The sequence below is a fragment of the Stegodyphus dumicola genome, chromosome 5 (genome assembly GCF_044657685.1).
Source record: "Stegodyphus dumicola isolate Sdum_Otavi_A_Nest chromosome 5, ASM4465768v1".
Classification (NCBI taxonomy): domain Eukaryota; kingdom Metazoa; phylum Arthropoda; class Arachnida; order Araneae; family Eresidae; genus Stegodyphus; species Stegodyphus dumicola.
The window spans coordinates 213,490,185-213,511,909 of NC_140772.1; the positions used below are offsets into that span (position 1 = coordinate 213,490,185).

General features: G+C 31.1%; 1 protein-coding gene across 3 annotated transcripts in view; it reads right to left on the reverse strand.

Moving 5' to 3' along the window:
* The window catches only part of ApepP (Aminopeptidase P), a 108,154-nt gene that overhangs the window by 18,586 nt on the left and 67,843 nt on the right, over positions 1–21,725 (reverse strand). For all 3 annotated transcript variants that reach the window (XM_085817654.1, XM_085817653.1, XM_085817651.1), the window contains exons 11-13: positions 6,656–6,742; positions 6,345–6,454; positions 2,343–2,492 (exon numbers count right to left, since the gene is read on the reverse strand). In XM_085817654.1, the coding sequence (XP_085673780.1) occupies positions 2,343–2,492; positions 6,345–6,454; positions 6,656–6,742 (347 nt within the window). The remainder of the gene's footprint in view (positions 1–2,342; positions 2,493–6,344; positions 6,455–6,655; positions 6,743–21,725) is intronic.

The window sequence follows — 21,725 nt, forward strand, 5'->3', positions numbered from 1 at the left end:
GAAATTTTCCAAGTTTTTAAAAAAGTAGGAAAACATAACAACCATTTCTTTAAGGTTTTGGGAACATTTCATAAAATTCATTTTCAAAATAATTGCTTCATATTATAGCTTTAAAAAACACTGTTTATCTAAGAATCTGACTTAGCAAGAGTATGTGAATTAACAATAGAGTTTTAAAGTTACTGAAATGAATTGGAAAAATGTATGTTTAACTGGAAAAACAATAAGAAACAAGTAATATATATATATATTAAAAAAAGTCAATTTTTATTTAGGTCAACAAAGAAAAATTTTATTTTAGTTACTTTTTATTAACATCATTAACATTTTTTCATTTCCAAAAATACTTTATTTTTTTTTATATTACTTGCAAAGCAAGCAATGAATGATACAATAGCAAAACATGTGCTCTATTAATATGTGAAAAAACTGTATTTGAACTTGAATGGATAAATAAAAAGTATTTTATTAACGAGTGAAAATTAGAACAAGATATAGGGAGAGTGTGAGCTAATAGAAGGAATTTAATTAAAGAGGTTTTACAATAAGTATTGAGAAACACCCACTTGTTGGGGAAAGCGTGATCAGGTTGTTAATATATTCACACGAATTTAAGCCATATAGATCTTAAAAATTTGAATAAAAAAAATGTGGCTTAAATTTGAAGTAACATGTTAATTCAGAGTTAAATATATAACATATTGTTTATATTAATTTAGAAGTCAAACAACAAAAATCAGCGTTATATTTTCAACTAAACTGTGAAAATTTGAAAATATAGTGCTACTGGGACTGTGAAAATTTGAAAATATAACACTGATTTTTGTTTTCTGACGTGTTATTGTATCTTAATATTGTTTATAATTTAACTGAAACAATAACAAAACTTAATGTATATTTAAGGCTAGCACCAGAGCTTTGAATCAAGAACAGGCAGCAAATTTAGAGGCAGAAAAGCTCTATAGGCACTGGATGGCAGAATACCAAATTTTACTTAAAATGTTGTACGAAATAGTTTAAAACATAATTAGAACTTCTGATTTAGTAGCTTGGCAATTTCTAGCTTATTTAATAAAACACAAATTCAAATTGATATAATTTGTTAATGACTTTTAACTTCTGAAGGGATTTATTTCACAGCTTACTATTTATACTACATACTATTTATTACTATATAGTCAAGGTTTTTGGAAAAAAAGAAATGTTAAATATGTTTTTTAAGACAGTACTATTTTCAACCATTCTTGTTAAGATGCATTTCAATTAAGTAGAGTTTTACTGTAATTCCATGCATATGGTGAGTTACTATCCAAATATAAGAACTGAATGAATTACTCAAACCATTTACAAAAGTATACTTATTTATACAATGATATGAAACGTAATAATTAATTTTAAGACTGGAGATGATGCTTCATTGCCAAGTGGACAACATTTTGAAAGTTTTGTGAAAATTTGTTTTCGAAACTCTAGGAGAGATTTTCCCTAAAGCTTCCAGAAAGTTTGACAAACTATATAAAAATGGCTTGGACAGAGAGCGATCAATCAATTGCTAGTTTTTCAGTAAGATTGCTATTGAAAGAGATTTTGTTGAACTATGTTTTAGACATTACTTACAACTGATATCAGTTGATTTATTTCTTGTATAGTAAAAAGAATTTGTCTAATATCTGCATTTTCCTTGAGTTATTTACACCTACTTATTTTGCTGTAGATTATTAATAATGAATGGCTCATTTGCAGTGACCATTTAAAAAGACATCGATGAACCCATAGCTTGTAACAGGTTTAGGTTATTTAATTACAGCGAAGCCTTGAGGGCTATCTGCCTAAGGTGATGGATGCCTTCGTGGAGGACTTTCTAACGGAAACTGGCTCATATACACGTTACACATGGGGAACACCACAAAAACACCCAGACAGCCAGCCCGTTCGCAGGATTCGAACCTCGGACCGAACTACCAGTGTTCAGCAACTTTACCGCTCGGCCACTGGTGGGCCATAGCTTGTAACAATATTAATACAAAACAAAATAGAAGCCATATACATCATATGTCAAATATTCCAAATTTAACACAATTTTATAAGGGGAGAATGCTTTATATAAGGAATCAAAGAATCGTTTAATTAAATATTATATATTATGTTTGCATGCATTGTAGAAATATTTAACATCTAAAATATGAGTTATAACAGTGCAGACTAAAATATACATAAGAAAAACTACTTCACAGTAGAAAATTAATCAGCTTGAATAGTCTTATGCATAAAACAAAACGGCAACTGCATTAAAAAAATTAGCACGAAATAAATTAAATCATTTTGAAAAAAATCTGTATTACCTATACTGACCACCACTATCACAAAGATACATTTCTTCAGCAGTAATTTTTCGGTTTGTTTCAGGTGTTGGATGGTAATGAATAATGGAGGCGTTTGGACCTGAAGCAGATATAGTTTCAAAGCTGGGGCCAACATAATCCTCTTTTGATCTTCAGAAGTATATACAGAAGATAAATTATTTTATGCAAGTTTCATACACATTCACAGAAATATTAACAATTATATTTAACTAGTATTCGAAGTAAAGCAATACAATGTTAATAGGAATGTGCTGCCTAAATGTCAAGAACTATCACAAATGTTCTCAGTATAGATTTTAAACAATGAAGGTTAAATATCTTGATAACCCACAGTTCATTTTTGTAAGTTTATGCTGTGTAAGAACACTATCCATAGCTCTTATATTACCTAAAATGTTTACACGAATCAATGAAGTATATTCAGTGAGATATGATTGAATGCATTATTTTCACCAGCATAATAAATATCATCTGCATTCAATTTAAGTAACACTCCAGAATGTCTATCATTGTGCACTCATATTAAATGTATCAGACTTTATTTAAATAGAGATGAGAAAAAAATTAAAAAATGAATTAAAGCTTCAAAAACAACTAGAAAGATGACTATTGTCATTTTCAGATTAAAAAAAAAAAAAAAAAAAAAAAACTTTTTTGAGTATAACATCTTTATTTGTGGGTTCAGGTTGCTGAACTTTTGTGATTTTTCCTATTTTACATAATTTATATATATGTATACTTTTACAAAATTTTATTCAATTGTGAAAAAGGAGAAAACAAATTGTATACCTATTCAGCCTACAGCATCAGTTTAAAGATATGAAAAACGAGACAGATGTTTAACCGCTTGCCTGATTATCTCGCGTTATTTCGGGTTCATATATATTGCATTTAATTATTACCCCGTGAAAACTTGGGCGAAGCAGAATTTGTTAGTACGATTTGTTTTATCACGGTTTTATTCGGCCTCGAGGAAAGGAAATATTCAGCTTTGATTGGCAGTTTGCCAAATTTTGTTGGTGATGCGGTTCTTTTGGAGGGACTGGTCACGTGTTTCCCTATTGTATAGTATAAGTTGGCTTGTGGATCAGTAATGTATAAAAAAGGATACTACATGAGTTGGAAAAAAAAAAAAAAAAAAAATGGCGATGATGCAAGATAGCGAAAGCGGTGATTTTTCAGATAATGATTATGATGAGGTGGAAAAAAACTTTTTTTCTAAAAATTAAATCCAACGAGACAGTGTACTCTGTGCTACCGTGAAAGAGATTCCAGCGGTAAGCCAGTAAGAAAAGAGACCAGATACCAGTGTAGAATGTCAGGTATCACTTTGTGTTGTCCCTTGTTTCAAAAACTATCATACAAAGACTAATATTTATTTTTTTTTTTTTTCTTTTGCTCGAGATAACTCGGGATAGTAAACTAATATTAAAACTAAATGCTTTTACACCTTCAAAAAATTAAAAATTCAACTTAAAAACCTACATATTTTTATTTGTTTCGTTTTGTTGTATTTAATAATAAAATTTTAAAAAATGCGATGATTTTTTGCAATTTTTTTCAAAACTAATTTGTAAGGAAAGCAAATAAAGCAAAGACCATAATAATACTATTGTGTTAATAAGTACTTCTGAATTTCTGTTCCTATTTCTGGCAAATGATTTTTCACTTAAAAGTGATGACTCTGAAAACATCTGCTTATTCTTTATGCAAAGTGAAACATAAGAAAGGCTATATGGAATAAAGGGAAATACTACTTAGAAGTTTCTTCTACATATAGCTAATTTAATAGGCCCACAAATGAAGAACAGTTTTTGAATAAATTAGATGAAAATGCATCAGAAAGAGGAGAATATATTTGCAGAAGATAAATATTTTGCTCCTTATAAACTTGAAACAGCTAATAGTGACTTTGAAGTTAATAGAAAGACCTTAAAAATAAGCTTAGGTTTTATTATAAAATGTCCCCAAAACTAAATGTGCCAACATGTCTGCTGAGTATAAATAAAAAAGAAAGACAACCGAAAGAAATTTGCCAATATAGAGTAATTTTGATGTGGTACATTCAAAGAATGGAATTGCATTAAATCGCATGGTACGAATATATATATACTGACTAACAACAAACTATAACAAAATGAAAGAGTTACAAGCTCATTAGAACAAAATACTAATAAAAGAATTACTGAAACAAAAGCTTTTCAGTAACTTCAAAATGACACCTCATCAATGGCATTAGATGCTCTCAGTGTTTTTTTATCTCTTTTGTATATTCGAGGAAATTATTGTGGCAAAGAAATTTTGATCAATAGTCTGTGGAATAAGATGCAAGGCCTGCTTTTTTTTTTTTTAAATGATATAATGTCACATGATACAGAACAAAGTCCGTAATCCGGACTTGTCGGGACTTCGGCGATTCCGGATTATAGATCATCAATTTAAATCTGGTAAGATGGCATGCAGAAATTATACAATTAAAAATATGAAGCCATAATTTATGAAATAAAGAACAATTATGATCTAAAGGGTATCAAAATTTACAAAAAAAAAGCTTAATATTTATTTGTTTACTTTATTAAACATTTCTTTCAATGCAAGTTGTTTAAGTTGCTCCATTTTTTGTGCTAATACTTTCTCTTTAATTCTATAAACAGACATAATTTCTTGTTCAGTTACAAAGTTCCACTGTTCAAGTCCTGTAATTGCTGTGTTGAGAATACCGACTAACTTGTCAATCGAAATTTTTTCATTTTCTATAACCTCACTGTCACTATCGGAAGCGGTATTTTTTGGATCTAGAACCATACTACAGATTTCGCGGTCCGCTGATTGATGATTGGGGCATTGTCGTCGCAATGAAAAACTTCTGTTATATCATCTTCATTTATTACCGCTTCTCCACATTTCTTTACAAAATCAAATAACTGGAAAATTTCACCTTTAGTTTGCGATGCCCGAAAACCTTCAAATTTGCGGTTATCATCTTCATCGTCCTCACCATGATATATGGTAGCTGGCCATACATTATACCAAGCATTTTTTAATGTATTTGGGAGACACATCCTCCCAACGTGCATGCACATGCATGCGTAAAGCATAAAAAAAAGTTTGCGGCTTTAGGGTCCGGATTATAGATCATTCCGGATAATGGTGTACTGTACATGCAAAAAATAATGAGGTTTATGATAGTTGATAAAAAGTTTAACAGATCTCAGAAATTATACCAATTTAAGAATTCCTGAATTTACTACTTGTTTTCACTGACCAAAACATAATGTCTAAAACAAATGCAAATTATTCCCTACCTAATTATAGATATCTTTGATTCAAAGCTAATACTTTATAAAAATTAACAGGTTCTAAAGCCACACATGCATTATTTTCCTCCAATTTCAACTTCTTGGAGCAAATAAATTTTATCTTTCCATTTAAGGAGCTTTCAATAGAAGTGAGCTGTACACTGATGGCAAGTACAGAGAAACATATCCATATTCTCCAATAACATTTCATAGTCAAGCAATTTAACTGAATGCTACAAGAAATCTGATGTAGATGACAATGGATTGAACTTATCAGTTACTCTTGGTAAAGGAATAACTAGTACTATTTTAAAATGTAAAGTTAAGCAAAACTACATTATAGACTTCTGCAAAAAAAAAAAAAAAAAAAAAAAAAAAAGTACTTGTTTAAAATATAAAAAATTAGGTAACTACAAAATGGGGGTTGGATTATTTTGCTTTTTTGTAACACATACTAAAAAATTAAATTAAAATGCATCCTCAAGCTAATAATTAACAATAATTTTGTCCAATCCCTTCAGTCATTAAATTAAAGTTTTGCTGCTATTTTAAAATAGTAGCATTTAACAATCTGTATTAGAATGATAATAAATAAGTCTCATTTCTTTCTAAATATGACGAAGAAGAGCAGATACTTATAAAAGTTAAAAACTGCACAAAAAAGAAATAAATGTTTTAATACTTTCTAAAACTTTCAAGTTTTTCTGCAGCAGAAATTTCAGTGATGTTTCCTTCAGAAATTTCCTGAGTTAACCAAGCAAAAAATTCACAAAGAGCAGTAGAATCTTTAATCTGAAATGCACACAAAAATGCATTATAGTATTGAACAAAACATTTCTTTAATTTTACACAATTCAAAATAAGAGTGATCTCTAGTAGTTTTCAAATGGAATCTTAAAAATTTCAAATCAACCTGAATCTTACCTTTTACAAATTTCTGAATGATTAAATGCAATTCCTAATTTCAAAGTTTTTGAATAACAATCAACTTACATGGGCATTACGAGCGCATGCAATTTCCTCTTCATTTTTAATAGCTTTGTTTACAGCAACTGGAGTTACTTTTAAAAGTCGTCTTTTCTGAAATTAAATAGCTTTGTGAAACACCATCACATGAATGCAAGTAAAAAATAAATAAATAAATAAATAATTTTATGTTTCCAGTAATTCTTTATTATATAAGCAAATAATTATAAAATGGACTAATAACATGCTAGCATTTAACAAAACAAACTTTTTCCCTCATTAGTAAAAACTTTAGATAAAAGATAAAAATTTTAAATCAATTAATGATTAAAAAATTACGCTAATACTTACAGATACACAGAAATACTGAAATGGAGACCACAAATTTTAAAAGAAATATACAGTACAAAGTCTGTAATCCGGACGTCCATTATCCGGAATGATCTATAATCCTTAAAGGCACAAACTTTTTTTTTCTTGTATGCTTTACACATGTGCGTTAATGCCCGTTTACGCATGCACATTGGGAGGATGTGTTGCTAGATACGTTAAAAAATGCTTGGCATAATTTATGGACAGCTACCATATATCATGGTGAGGACGATGAAGATGATAGCCACGAATTTTAAGGTTTTCGGACATCACAAACTAAAGGTGAAATTTCCCAGTTATTGGATTTTGTAAAGAAATGTGGAGAAGCGGTAATAAATGAAGATGATATAACAGAAGTTTTTCATTGTGATAACAATGCTTCAATCATCAATTAATTAACGGATGGCGAAATCTGCAGTATGGTTCTAGATCCAGAAAATACCACTTCCGATAGTGAAGAAAGTGACAGAGAGGTTATTGAAAATGAAAAAATTTCGATTGACAAGTTAGTCGGTATTCTCGACACAGCAATTACAGGACTTGAACAGTGAAACTTTGTAACTGAACAAGAAATTATGTCTCTTTATTAAAGAGAAAGTATTAGCACAAAAAACGAAGCAACTTAAACAACTTACATTGAAAGAAATGTTTAATAAAGTAAACAAATAAATATTAAGATTTTTTTAATAAATTTTGATACCCTTTAGATCATAATTGCTCCTTATTTCATAAATTACGGTTTCATAGTTTTAATTGCATAATTCCTGCATGCCATCTTACCAGATTTAAATTGATGATCTATAATCCAGAAAAACCCCTAATCCAGAATCGCTGAAGTCCCGACGAGTCCAGATTACAGACTTTGTACTGTGTCAAGTAAGGAAAAAATCATTTTCATTGCATATTAGGTGCAGTGGATAAAATTTAAATACAATGCTGTTATATTAGCAATAAATTCTACCAAAAATGAGGTTCCAGTCGACTCCCTATATGTTATCTTTCAAGTCAAGTTATTTACTTTCTGTTGTAGAATGCAAATGAAGCCTTGCCTTCAAAATGAATAGGAAGTGTAGGGAAAATGGCATATTCCTTACAGCAACAGTGTTCTACAATGCAAATGAAACCTTCCATTCAAACTGAACAGAAGTGCGGGAAAAAATGTCATATTCCTTAGAGCAACAGTGTTTTAGTGCACTTAAATTCCAATAAAATAAAGACAATGCAACAAGGCGAGATGGTATTTCCAACACAAATTTAAAAGGCCAAATGACCTAATAAGAGGACAGTGATGAAACTGAGAAATCTGAAAGGATGAGAAACATTGTAAACGGATTGGTTGGAAACATGGAACAATGCTGACTGGCTATTAAAGAACCAAATGTGCATGTTGTTCAGAAAATCACTGAATGCAGTCCATGAAAATTAATATGTAATTCAATTGAAGCTAGGTGGAGAAAACAGCAATGCACAAAATACTAGTAAAACCCCTGGACATATTTCCATAGAAAATTCAAATATATCCATCATTGTAAGTAAACGATAATGGTGAGATTGATAAAAATGCCATTAGATTTTTCAAGGAAGCATTTCATTGAAGAACTGAATAGAAATTGAATGGAATCTGGAGGCACAGAACTAATGGAATTTTCTCCAAATGTATTCATTACTAAATAGCACTGCCCTATCAGAGGAACAGAATAAATACACATGCACATCCCACAAATAGGGCTAGCCTTCCTGTACTTGACTGCCTTTAAAAAAAATCTGATGTGTACACCACATGACTTCCTTGTACGGAATATTAAATTATACACATTTTTTCTTGTATTTAATTTAAACATATTGGATTGAATTAAATCTATTTCGCCAACAGCGCATAAACCACAATAGACTAAATGTATTCTTTAAAGTTCACTCTAGTATTTGTTTACCGTAACGTCACTCTGGCGCTAGATTCACTTAACAGTATTAATTACATATGACAGTTAACTTATATGATAATTATATAACGGAAACTAAGTTAACTGTTATATAATCCAATAATTATATAACAGTTAACTTATATATTCCGTTCATATTATAACTCATAATGCACAAAATTTATATCATTTAAAGAATAGAATTATCTAATCGTTGCCACATGTTCTATTTAAATACTATAATAAAGCTAGAATGATGTATAAAAGAAATTAAGCAAACAAAACAAAAAAGAAACAGTTTTTCACAGAGGATTGAGTATTTCTCATTTAATTAATTCAGTTCTCACTTCGCGAGCAGGCAAAAATGCATAAAAACTCAAAATATCTATATTAAAAATTACGAAGTAAATCTTAAACACTTATTTCCTCGAAAAAATTCCAGAAAGAATTAAGCATGATTTAATTGGCAATAATAAATAAATGCGTTATCTTTGTTGTTGCAAAGCTAACTTTCTCTCGATTGGCAACAAATCCACTAGTCTCTGTTTCAAATGTAAACATCAATGGCCGCCATATAAAAAAGGCTTAGCGGCACTTAGACAACTTTAAAATTGTTGATAATTCTAAAAGTATTGCATACAGATTTACTAAAGGCATAAAACCCTTAACCGGAAGATAAAAACAACATAATTCGATCATTTTTAAAGTAAAAAATGTACCATTTACAAACATATAAGAGTAAAGAAACTGAGATCTGTGAGCCGGGTAACAGAGTGGTTATATAAATATATTTATATACGTTTGGTGCGGTCGATTGCAATCAAAATACGAGGTGCACATCTACATGTTATAGCAGTCCTATATACAAAATTTCAACGTTCTGAGGCTATTCGTTTTTGAGTTTCATGATGCTTCATGATGAATGGAGGGGTCAGTAAATTTAGTTTCCAGTCCTAAATTTTTTTTTTTTTTTTTTGAGAAATAACACTTGAATGTTTGCCTGGTAAGGCCTGGGTTCCGCCACCACATAAAGCAATGCATTGACTCCAACAAATGCCATTCTCTGACATAAAATTGTCAGTTACTTTGAAAATTTAATTTGCAGTTGCTCTATCATGAAGAGATGCACAAAATAAATACTCTTAAGCAATTCATTTATCTTCTTTCAAAGGTATGTAAACTAATAATTGTGGTGCTGGTAATGTAATTGAACAAAGTTATCATATTTTCATCCAACTGCAATGCGAAATATTCACTGTGTTTTATTTTTTGAATAAGTGCCTCTTTTATGAAATATGTCATTTTATGAATTCATCCACTTGAAAACAGAATAACTTTTGATTGCTGGTAATGTAAGGTTTTCTCCAATACTGTGAGCCTGCTTAGTGTTGGCAATTCTTAGGCTTACTAAGTAACTAGCTTCCAAAGCTTTTTATTGAAGCAAAAAAACCTTTCATTACTTGTTTACTATTTTTGAACTCCGATAATTTCTTCTTAAAATATTCTTCAGATTTATCCTTTAGATGGGCATGCTTAGATGATTTATATATAACACTATTCTAACATAGGTATTTTGACACAAAATCGGACTTTTTCTGAAATAACATACCAATTGTTTTTCATATTTCAATTCTACGACTCAAATTATGCCAGAATACCAAATTTTGTAAAAATCGTGCGAGTAGTTTTTAAAATATTAGCTCCTCAATGTTAATTGAATTTGACAAATATTTATTAATATTTCTTTTTTTATTAAACTTTTTTGATTTTTTCTCTCACATTTTGAAATTTAGGTTCATTCCAAATAAAATTTACCCATTCTTTGTGTTTTATTTTTTAAATTTCTATTTTTAAATAATTTTTATAAATTTTAAAATTTTTACCATCATCTTAAAGTAGGTGTATTTTTAAGCATATCTGCAAAAAATTAGACTTTTTTATTCAAAATTTTCTAAGATATACACGAATTTACATATTTTCGAGTTTTGAAATTTGGCATCCTTTTTTTGAGCGATAATAACGCCAAATGTGGTCTATGGATTTTTGTTACAGTGAATTGCCACAGCTATTTTTAACCTTAAATTTCAAGTAAGATTTTACGGAGAATTAATTATATAACATTTTTTCCCTCAATGAAGCGTAATAAATATTTATTAATACTATATGAAAAGCTATTTTTTTTAAATTATAGATGATATTATTCAAATTTTTAACTATTTTTTTTTAAATTTCTCTTTATTTTCCTTTTTAAAAAAAAATAAGAGTAAATTTTTACCTTCAGTGTTTTATCGTCTGCTACTTTACTCCGTTTAAATCGAATTGTCTAAAACTGAGAATTTTCGTTTGATATTTATTTGAATTTTATGACATTAACTGCATAATTTATTTCTTTGCTTTTGAAGTGGCTGAAAGAGCGGCTGATACTATCATCCCCATTTTTAAAGCACAGTATATTTTTATAGAAACATAATATTTAGAATAATCATTTTTATAAAAGTCAAATTATGATATAAACATACAACCCTCTAGAGACTGAATTAGTGGAAGTTCAATGGTTATGTAGAAATGATTTGCAGCTACTTAATGGCTGGATAAATCAGCAGCTTCTGTGGACGAGTAAGAATAATTATATAAACGACACACAACATTCTGGATTCAATTAACAACGAGGATACGATGTTTATTAAATGAATTTAAGAAGTTTTAAAACATAAAAAATCAACTCATTTTTTATCCTTAAATGTATTTTTGTGCGTAGCGTAATTTCATTATATCCTTAAAATTCTAATTTAGAATGTAATTGTCAAGAACTGAATCCTAATCATCAATAATATAATAAGTAATTATTACGGTTATTAATAAATCCTTCTTATAAAGTAATTGCAAATATTTCAAAAAACTTTATGTCTGAATGCAAATATTTTTCTATGCAAAATTTTTAATTTTATATTAATCAAGATTGCACACGATATTATTTATTTGCACTTCAATTCTTACCGTCAGTTCTAGTAGAAGTTACAAATCAATTATATTTAATTAAGGATTGGATTGGATTATTTAATTATGGCAAAGCACACGAGGGCTATCTGCCTAAAGGGAGAGATGCCTTCGTGGAGGACTTTCTAAGGTAAACTGGCTCGTATACACGTTATACATGGGGAAAACCATGAAAACGCTGATGCGGCCAGCCCGTTCGCGAGATTCAAACCTCGGACCGAACTACCAATGATCAGCATCTTTACCGCTCGGCCGCTGGTGGGCTATTTAATTAAGGAATGACCATCTAAGTTTAGAAACAGCGTATCGTAACAGCAATTCAATTATTGGGGCCGTATCTTTCATGTTACTCCCGATTGGCAAGCTACATGATTTTTAATGATTATTCGGGTTTTGCAAGTAACTTCCCTTGGAAATCGCGCTTAAACTAGGTTAGTTGGTTATTTGAACATAGAAAGAACATGGGAGCTATTTGACTAAGATGCTTTCATAGAGAACCTTTGTAAAGAGAACCTAGAAAACTACGAAAACCAACCATGCAGCCTGGGTTAGACTTCGCAACAAACAATTAGTATTTAACAATCTTCAAATGCTAGGCAACTGGTGAGGCTCCAATTAAATCTCCAATTTAATATTTTATTTGTAAATATTTAAAATACTGTTGTATTCTTAGACACAAAAAGCAGAATTTAAGTTTTGTTAACTTGTTAGTAAACTACCAAACCGTAGTGCAAATGAATATTCAATTTCTTTTGCAATAATTAATTGTATTCACTTAATATTCTTGGAATATGAGCTAAAGAAGGAACGTTCTCGGAAGATTAAAGAAGTTTTTAAATCCAGTGATATTACGTTTGTCTTACAAGCTTAGGATCAAAACGATTCTGCAATTGCCCGAGTAGTTGACTTGTAAATGGCTGTGAATTAAGCAGATGACTTTTAATCTTACATTTTCTGACTGAAAACGTATTCCAAATGTTTTGTATTGCATGACAATGCATCTTTTTATTATTCAATAACCAATCGGACAACCGCTTGTGCTCCGAAAATAAGTATGTGTACTCAATTGTCCTGCGTGTTCTTCAAATTTGTCTTCTTATGATTTTTTCCTCCCCAAAACTAAAGGCCTCTCAAAGGAAAGTTTTTTGACATTGAAGAGACAAAAGGAGTATGACATCTACTTTTAGAGGCATGTCAAAAACAGATCTCTACAAGCCTTTTCTTCCATTACATGTTGTGCATTCAGACATTACAGTTGCATAAGCGTAAATTCTATAATCTATTTTTTGTTACACTCTTATTACTTTATTAACATACAGTGAATATATACTAAACCTTTTACTTCAGCTTCAGTAATTCGGAATTTTTGATGGAATTGTTGTCGGAACTAGGACTTGGAAGATAAGTCAAATTGAATATTTCGATAATTCAATAAATTCATGGTCAAAGTTTTAATATTTTATTTTCGGAGGGAGGGGAAATTTTTTCAGTTTTGGTCTAATATTTTAAGTATATTTGCTTCGATTCTTTATTTTTTCCATAAAAGCGAAAATCTTACGCATGGTATACATATAACGCATAGCTTCAAATTAAAATTTAATAATATACAGGGTGGTTATAATTAAAATTTCACTTTGAAACGGTCATAAAAGGAAAACTACTGGATCAAATGTTATCAAACTTTGTAACCGTGTAAAGGATGTCATGGGAATTTATTTTCCGCAAAAAAAAGAAAGTTGGAAACCTCACCACCAGGGTAAAATGGCGCTGTATGCAACAATATTGTTAAACGAAATATGGGTCGGAATCTAACTTAACCTTTTGTTACACGGGTTTAATATGTTGTATACCCTTAAGAAACTTTGAAGTAGGCAAATTACCATTTAAAGGCGTTAAATTCGATAAAAGTCGAGTGCGCCATCCGTGTAAGTGAGAAATTCGTCCGTGAAAACCACGAATTATCGTTTAGAAAATGTGAGATCGCAAATCACTCGCACAAGTGCGTACAATCTGGAAATCGTTTTCTTACAGATCGCTAATTAGTAATTTTTGAAGTCTGAATTCGGCACTAAAACATGAAGATACTGATTCAAAACGCTTTTAATCGATTTGGGCCAAAGAAATCTCTCATGTTATCTATTTTGTTCCATTGCATTCTCCTACTGCATTCGATTGCATAGCAGTCATTCCACACCGTTTAGTGTTGAATGACAGCTAGTATTATAACTGAACCATTTTTCTCTGAAGAGCAATCGACAGCTGGACCACTGTGATTGCAGCTCACTTAGAGTCAATGTTAAAATGTTTCGTGATACATGAACTGCAGTAACGTGGCATTTTAGATACTACGATTTTTATGCAGGGCTGGGCCCCACCTCACGTGTGTCACACAGTTACTTAGGCAACATTTCACGAATGAAAGTCTTATAGGCCAACACTTTCCCTCTACCCAGCAGACCTCAACCTCTGTGACTCTTGGCTATGGGGTTATCTCAAAAGCAGTGTTTATGGTGATAATTTAAACAATTTGGCAGAATTGAAAAATGTGATACACTGACATGACCGTAACATTCCTCCTGATATGCTAAGAGCTGCTGTCGAGAATGCAGTAACAGGATTTAACTTACTTTCGGAAAATGCTGGACGCTACATTGAACCTGCTTTGTAATACGTTTCGGAAAATATTAAACGCATTTTAAACAGATGTTTTCGTGTCTTATTTCATTTAACAATATTGTATACAGCGCCATTTTCCCCCTGGTGGTGAGTTTTTGAACTCTTTTTTTTTTTTTTTTCCGCGGAAAATAAATTCCCACAATCTCTTTTACACGATTCCCAAGTTTGATAACATTTGGTCTGGTAGTTTTTCTTTTATGACCATTTCAAATTGGAACTTTAATTATAACTACCATGTAAATTAAACTTTAAAAGTTTGACAGTTTGGTTCAAGTCCCAGCTTTAAAAATATATATATAAATATAATCTTTTATATTAATCTTCTTAGAAAAAATGTTTTAAGAAGCTAATTTTTCCCTCGCGTTATAGATTGTATAAAAAAAACATGATCTATAATATGATTTAGGTTGTTTCAGCCGATATAAGAATCGGGTCACTTGGTGGTGAAGAATAAACACTGCTGGACTGTTTTATTTACTTGTCATTTAGCAAAAAATCTTTTAATTAAAATATTTATCCTTTGGACTTTGCTCTATACTTTGTTTATAGTTAAAATGTCTAGAAAATGAAAAGCTGTCTTCAGCTGAAACCAGGGTTGCCACTCAAACAGGAGAATGAAATTCCCTGACTTTTTCAGGTTTTCCAGGTGTGTTTCAAGAAAATTCCAGTCTATCCCCGTAATGTACGTTGGCTGTGCTAAGATGTAAATTAATTATGGTATTACTTGTATTGTGTAGCAAATTCACTTAATTATTCAATAAATCCCAGAGGACATTTATTCTTAATTATTCTTGGTATACTTTGTTTGATAATTTTGTTTAATTTTCCACTTAAGAAACTTAATAAAATTTAAGATATATATATTGGATAACAAATGTATGTTTTATTTAATTATTACTCATGATCATCACCAGTTCAACACGAGGCTAATTCGGTCCTTATAAATCACAATGCAATGCTAAATAGTTCGGTTAGATTTTAGGTAAATTTAATTTGCGTGAGGTATGTTCTTAAAAGGCACCTTAACACTTGAAAACACAAATATAATTATAATAGTTGTTGTTTTCTCCATTGAAGATTGAGATTAGAATCTTCCCAATCTGGAATAAAATAAGGCTTTTTTCGCAGACATTCTGCAGCTAAACGAAAGAAAGAAATCTATTTTAATAAATTGAGGTATTTTATATTTATTTCGCAGCATACATAAGGAAAAAATATGTGCATTAAATTTCGTGATGGTATGTCATCATACTGCTATGATTAATTTCAGGATTATGCCAGAGAAAATTTCCTGAAATTTGGAAATATTATTTACTAATAATAAATAAATTTAGAGGGAAGAAGCAACATTAAATTATATGAATAACATAAAAATAATTACTTAAAAATTGAATTAGAATAATCAACGATATTTTAGCGAATATAGTTATATTACATGGCTAGCCTAGATGACTGATTACTATTTTTTTATTTTACTGCAAAATGACAAGGTATTTATTTAAAAAGAAAAGAAAAAAAAAAAAAAAGAAAAAAGAAAAAAAAAAAAAAGGTTTAAAAAGATTTTGCGGTAAAATTCTAGTATACGGTAAGGCTTTGGCACGATTTTGAAAATTGTCGCCAAGACCAAAATGACCCGTTTACTGCGCATCAAGATGTCGCCAAATCCCATTATTATTCTAACCAAAGAACATCTATGTAAAGAAGAAAAGGTTCCATACAAGTAAAATGCTATTACGCCGCTAGAATGCGGAGGGAAAATTTGCCAAGGGATTTGGCGACAGAACCTGGCGGCCAGAATTTCCCTCTCCGCGATGTGTACAGGAAATTGAGAAACACGTGTTAAGAAGAAACACTCTTTGACAAAAAGAAAACTACGAAAATCCGTTTCTATATTATTGCGAAAAATCCAAGAAGAAACGTTTTATCAAAGGACGTTTCTTCTTGGATTTTTCGCAATAATTTTAAAAACGGATTTTCGTAGTTTTTTTTTCCCTGAAAATAACTAATCCATGAATTAATTTACTTGCGCCAAAAAATATTTTCTTTTCCTTTGGAGTTTAACCACTTCCGCTAAGACTAAACTTCACGGTTGCGGTGCCGTGCGCTACAATATAACAAGCGGTAAAGTGTCTCATTTACGCCGCTCCGCATCTGCGAGTGCAATCCAGAGCTGTAACTCGAGAAATAAACAATCTCATTGTTAGGCGACGTGTGCACCACGTTATTTTCATTTTTGCGATAAATGCTTATCGACGTGAAGGCACGTCTTTTTAGCGCAAGTGGTTAAAGAAATTTTAAACGATATTCATTTTATGAACTCTTGATAACGTGACCTTCGAACTTCGACACCGGTTTCGAGCTTTGGCGACAGATATATCAGATATGCACAGCTGTTTCCCTCTATGATGGAACGGAGCCACAGCCACGTCTGTTGCAGAGAGGTTTTCCTTCTTTACAATACATATTTTTTTGATTCTAACCTCCATGGTACCGTATACTAGGATTAAACCCATTTTGTTTTATACGAGAACAGGTACTTTCATTAGTTCATGCACTGCACATGCGATTCTCGAGAATACTGGAAAACAAAGTTGCGGGAAAGTTGCTTTGCCTTTCTAAAAGACAATCAAATTGGAGCTGCGAAAATTGGCTCTATGCCAGCTACCCGAATGACACTCACGTGATGCATAATTCGCCAAAAAAGTTACCTCTTCCGACGTCGGCGCAAAAATCGCTTTTTTTGGCGGGATCGTTGTATGAACTTCCCTGACTTTTCCAGATTTTGACAAAAATACTTAAATTCCCTGACTTTTCCCTGAATATTTTGGTCAATTTTCGAATTCCCTGACTTTTCCCGGTTCTCCCGGTTTTCCAGGTAGCGTGGCAACCCTGTGAAACACAGTTGATGCAATTGATATTTTAAAAAATTGACAAGAATGCAAAATATATGAAAATCTAGCAATCGAAAAATCTTAATTTTCTTGTGTGAGCACTTAAAATAACTGTAGAAGGAAAGAAGAAAATTAGGCAGAAAAGCAAGCAAAAATTTGCAGGGAAAATTTGGCTCTTAGACATACCAAGATGTTTCAAAAAGTTGGACGCTTTTGAATATACTTTCAGGTTACTTCAAAGAATTTAGACGTTCAAAGAGAAAACACTTGGGCGTGTACACCAGCAAATACCATCAACTGAGCTTGTGTTATCAGAAAAGACAAAAAAGATATCATTGCAGATTAAAGTGAAGAGCAACTGGTTTTACACTATATGGTTGTATAAATTTAAATTACGTTATAGAACATCATATCGTACCATAAATGGAGAATCCCATGATTTTCTCAGTCGAATTATTTGAAGATTCAGGAGTTTATCCAGTATTGTATGTGAATGTCACCTAAAGGCGTTTTTTTTTTTTCCTCCTGATGAAACAGCGGCCGAGCGGTAAAGTTGCTGAACTCTGGTAGTTCGGTCCGAGGTTCAAATCCCGCGAACGGGCTGGCTGCATGGGCGTTTTCGCGGTTTTCCCCATGTGTAACGTGTATGCGAGCCAGTTTTTCTTAGAAAGTCCTCCACGAAGGCATCCCTCCCCTTAGGCAGATAGCCATAGTGTGCTTTGTCATAATTAAATAAACCAAAACCTCTTGATGAAACTTTCTTTCATCTCATACCTTCGAAATGTTTAGCCTCTAAAGACTGATAAAGGCTCTGACCAAATATTGATGAAATGGATTGAATTGGATTATTAAGTTACGTCAAAGCAGGGTTATCTGCCTAAAAGGAAGGATGCCTTTGTGAAGAACTTTCAAAGGAAAACCAGCTGACATACATGGTACACATGAGAAAATCTACGAAAACACCCATGCAACCAGCCCGTTTACCGGGATTCGAACCCCGGAGTGAACTACCAGTGTTCAGCGACTTTACCGCTCGGCCGTTTGTGGGCCTTTATGAAATGGAAGGCGATAACTTTATTTAAAATGATTGTCAGAAATATCAAGATATTTCGAAAAGTTGGATGCTTTTTAATATACTTGCGGAATGCCTAAAGAAAAAGAGCAAGAATAAAGTAGAATGCCTGAAGAAAGAGGGAAGAGAAAATAAATTTTGGGGTGAAATTTAGTATTTGTATTTTTTTTTTTTTTAATTAAAACTTTTTAATCTTATGATATTTGATTCTCACGATTTCAAAAATAAAATATTTGACTAAAATATGAATAACATTTAAGAAACCAAATGTAGGATAAAATTGTGTAAAGCAATGGGCACAATGATAAAACTGTTTAAAGCAGTGTATGCAAGTCATCCTAAGTTAAAATGTCGGTTACACATCTCTCTTATTTATATATATCTTTTCCGAACGGAACATTGAAAGGCGTGTTAACTATGCTTTATTTGCTCTTTTAATATATGCAGTTTTCAAACGCATCGTAATCTGGGTTACAAAGTATTCCTCCGAAAGAAACGCAATTCAAATAAATAAAATCAAATTCTGGAAAATTTATTTAAAATGCTCAGTTCGAAGGAATAAATAGAAAATTTTAAAACAATTATCTGAAGAGACAATGCAACACAAACAATTAAAATAAAAGTATAAGAATTTAAAAATTACCTAAAATAATAACTATGACAAAAAATATATATAAAGAAAACTATTTGAAAAAAAATAAACGCTGCACCTTTATTTACGCAGTTCGAATAGGTAAATAGAAATTTTTAAAACAGTTATTCGAAAAAAACCATGCAACTTAAACAATTAAAATGAAATTCGAAAAAGAAAAAAATACTTAAAATAATAAGTTATAATTAAAAATACAATATAAAGAATATTATTTGGAAAAAAGGAACGATGGTGACTTTTTTTCTCTCACGGGAAAGGAAACTAGGTTGCCATATATTAAGAAGTTCGCCAAGTGAACTATTCTCGGCGCAAACTGACAAAATAGTGCCAACATAAATTTGTGAATTTCTCCGTAAACTTTGCTCCAAATTTTACAAAATTTCATATTTAGGCGTAATTTGAGTTGTAGAATCGAAAAATGTAAAAAAATTGGTATGTTATTTCAGAAAAAGTCCGATTTTGTGTCAAAATACCTATGTTAGAATAGTGCTATATATAAATCTAATATATATCCTAAGTCGCGCTTTCGAGACATGAAGAATGCAGTTTGAATTTTGTCAATCAGCCCAGTAGATCGGGAGATATAGGACTGTCCCAATTTTTTTTTTTTTTTTTTTTTTTTTTTTTTTGAGCAGTGTACATAGGTACGTCCATACGTTCGTACAGACACCACGAAAAATTCTCTTTGGAATTCATTTTAAAGCAGTTTCATAATTTTTTTTGGAGGAAAAGAATCTTTTATTCTGTCCTTACGTACAGATATCATGCAAAAACATCGTTAAATTGCATTTGATAGCGGTCAAAATGGATATTTTCGTTGAAATATGCTGCCTGAAACTTTTTGCGATTACAATACTTCCTTTTTACTTCACTTCGTACAAGGAAGTAAAAAGAGAGAAAGCCCTCCCTCAGAAATAATAATAGTATTAAACACTAGTCAAATTGTGAAATAATGCTTTGCAAAGATACTTTAGTACATGTTGTACATAGGTGTTGGCCACTATTAAGGCAAGAAACTGTGGTCTCTTTATTATGAAGACACCTACTAAGTGGGCTGCCATTTCATCCTATGAAAGGACAATTTATATCCATACCTTCTCCGGGATGCCTTCCCAGAGGAGTATATTGAAAAGGATATATCTAATTAAGAAATACACTTTACAATAAAAAAATACATATTTTTCTGCAATGCACTTCATATTGGATAACTATTACAAATTCACAGGGCTATAAAATAAAATTCTGAATTTACTTTGAAAATAATTATAATCTTACACCAACAAACTACTGAGAAACACTCCTAAATTTTAAAGGAAATCACAATGTATACATAATTATACAATATGATTCCAATAACCTGCGAATGCCTCGATTTCAAGTTTTTTTCAGATGCAAATAAACAAAATTTCAGTTTTCAGAAAATTCAGCATGACACATTTAACAGCTTTTTTCCCTTTTTTTTATTTCCATACAAATAAATCTGTATGGAGATAAATTCAAAAAAAATATTCTATAATATATTTTAATATGGGTATTCTATTATTATTGAAATTTTTTTACCATTATTTGCATGCAAGCCAGTGATCTGTTTTATAGTAAATGCAGATCAAGAATCTTTGCTAATCGTTCATTTTAATAAATCACTACTTTTGGGCACATATTCTGCTGTCTTAAAAATTATTCTGAGTTTAAGTGGTTAACTTCCACAAAGAATTTATTCATCCACAATTCGAAATTGTTCCAAATTTAATTCGTCCACAACTTTTCAGAATTGCTCCAAATTTAATACGCATTGCTACAATGTATAGCAGTGTTTCCCAACCTTTTTTGTGCTATGCCCCACCTAATCCTCTCTAAAATTTTTAAGCTTCCCCTAGCATATACCATATTTGACGGCATATAAGACGCACCCTTATTTAGACGGCCACACACAAGGAAAAAAAGTTTCAATAGCGTGGTTTCTTTTAGTTCTCACGTTTCGTAAAAGCCAAATAAACAATTATTGAATGCAATTAATTACCTTCCCGTATAAGACTGTGTCCTTCACGTATGAAACGCAGGTAACTTTTTTGAGACCAAATTTAGGAAAAAAGTGCATTTTATATGCCATCAATACAGTACATAATTTTTAATATTTAAAAACTGAAATGTTCACGAAAGAAACTTGAATGATAGCTTTTAGGAAGAAATGACTATGAAATTTTGTGAGAAACACAGTAAGTGAACTTTAAAAACATGGAGAACTGAAATTCAAGAAAAAAAAAACTCATTTTAGTGAAAGTTTTTCATTTTAAGTATTAGTAATTTTTATTATTTAAATTTAGCGAGTTCCTTGCGCTTGATACCTGCTGCAAAGAAATTTTATGTCAGGTTCCAATTTAGATAACTTGAGTCTCAAGTCTCCGCTTTCATTATATCCAATCGATTTTTTTTTCGCAAATCATTTATGGTACTAAATCCGCATTCAGCAAAATATGAAGATGGAAACGGTAACAATAGTTCTCTTGCAAATTTTGTT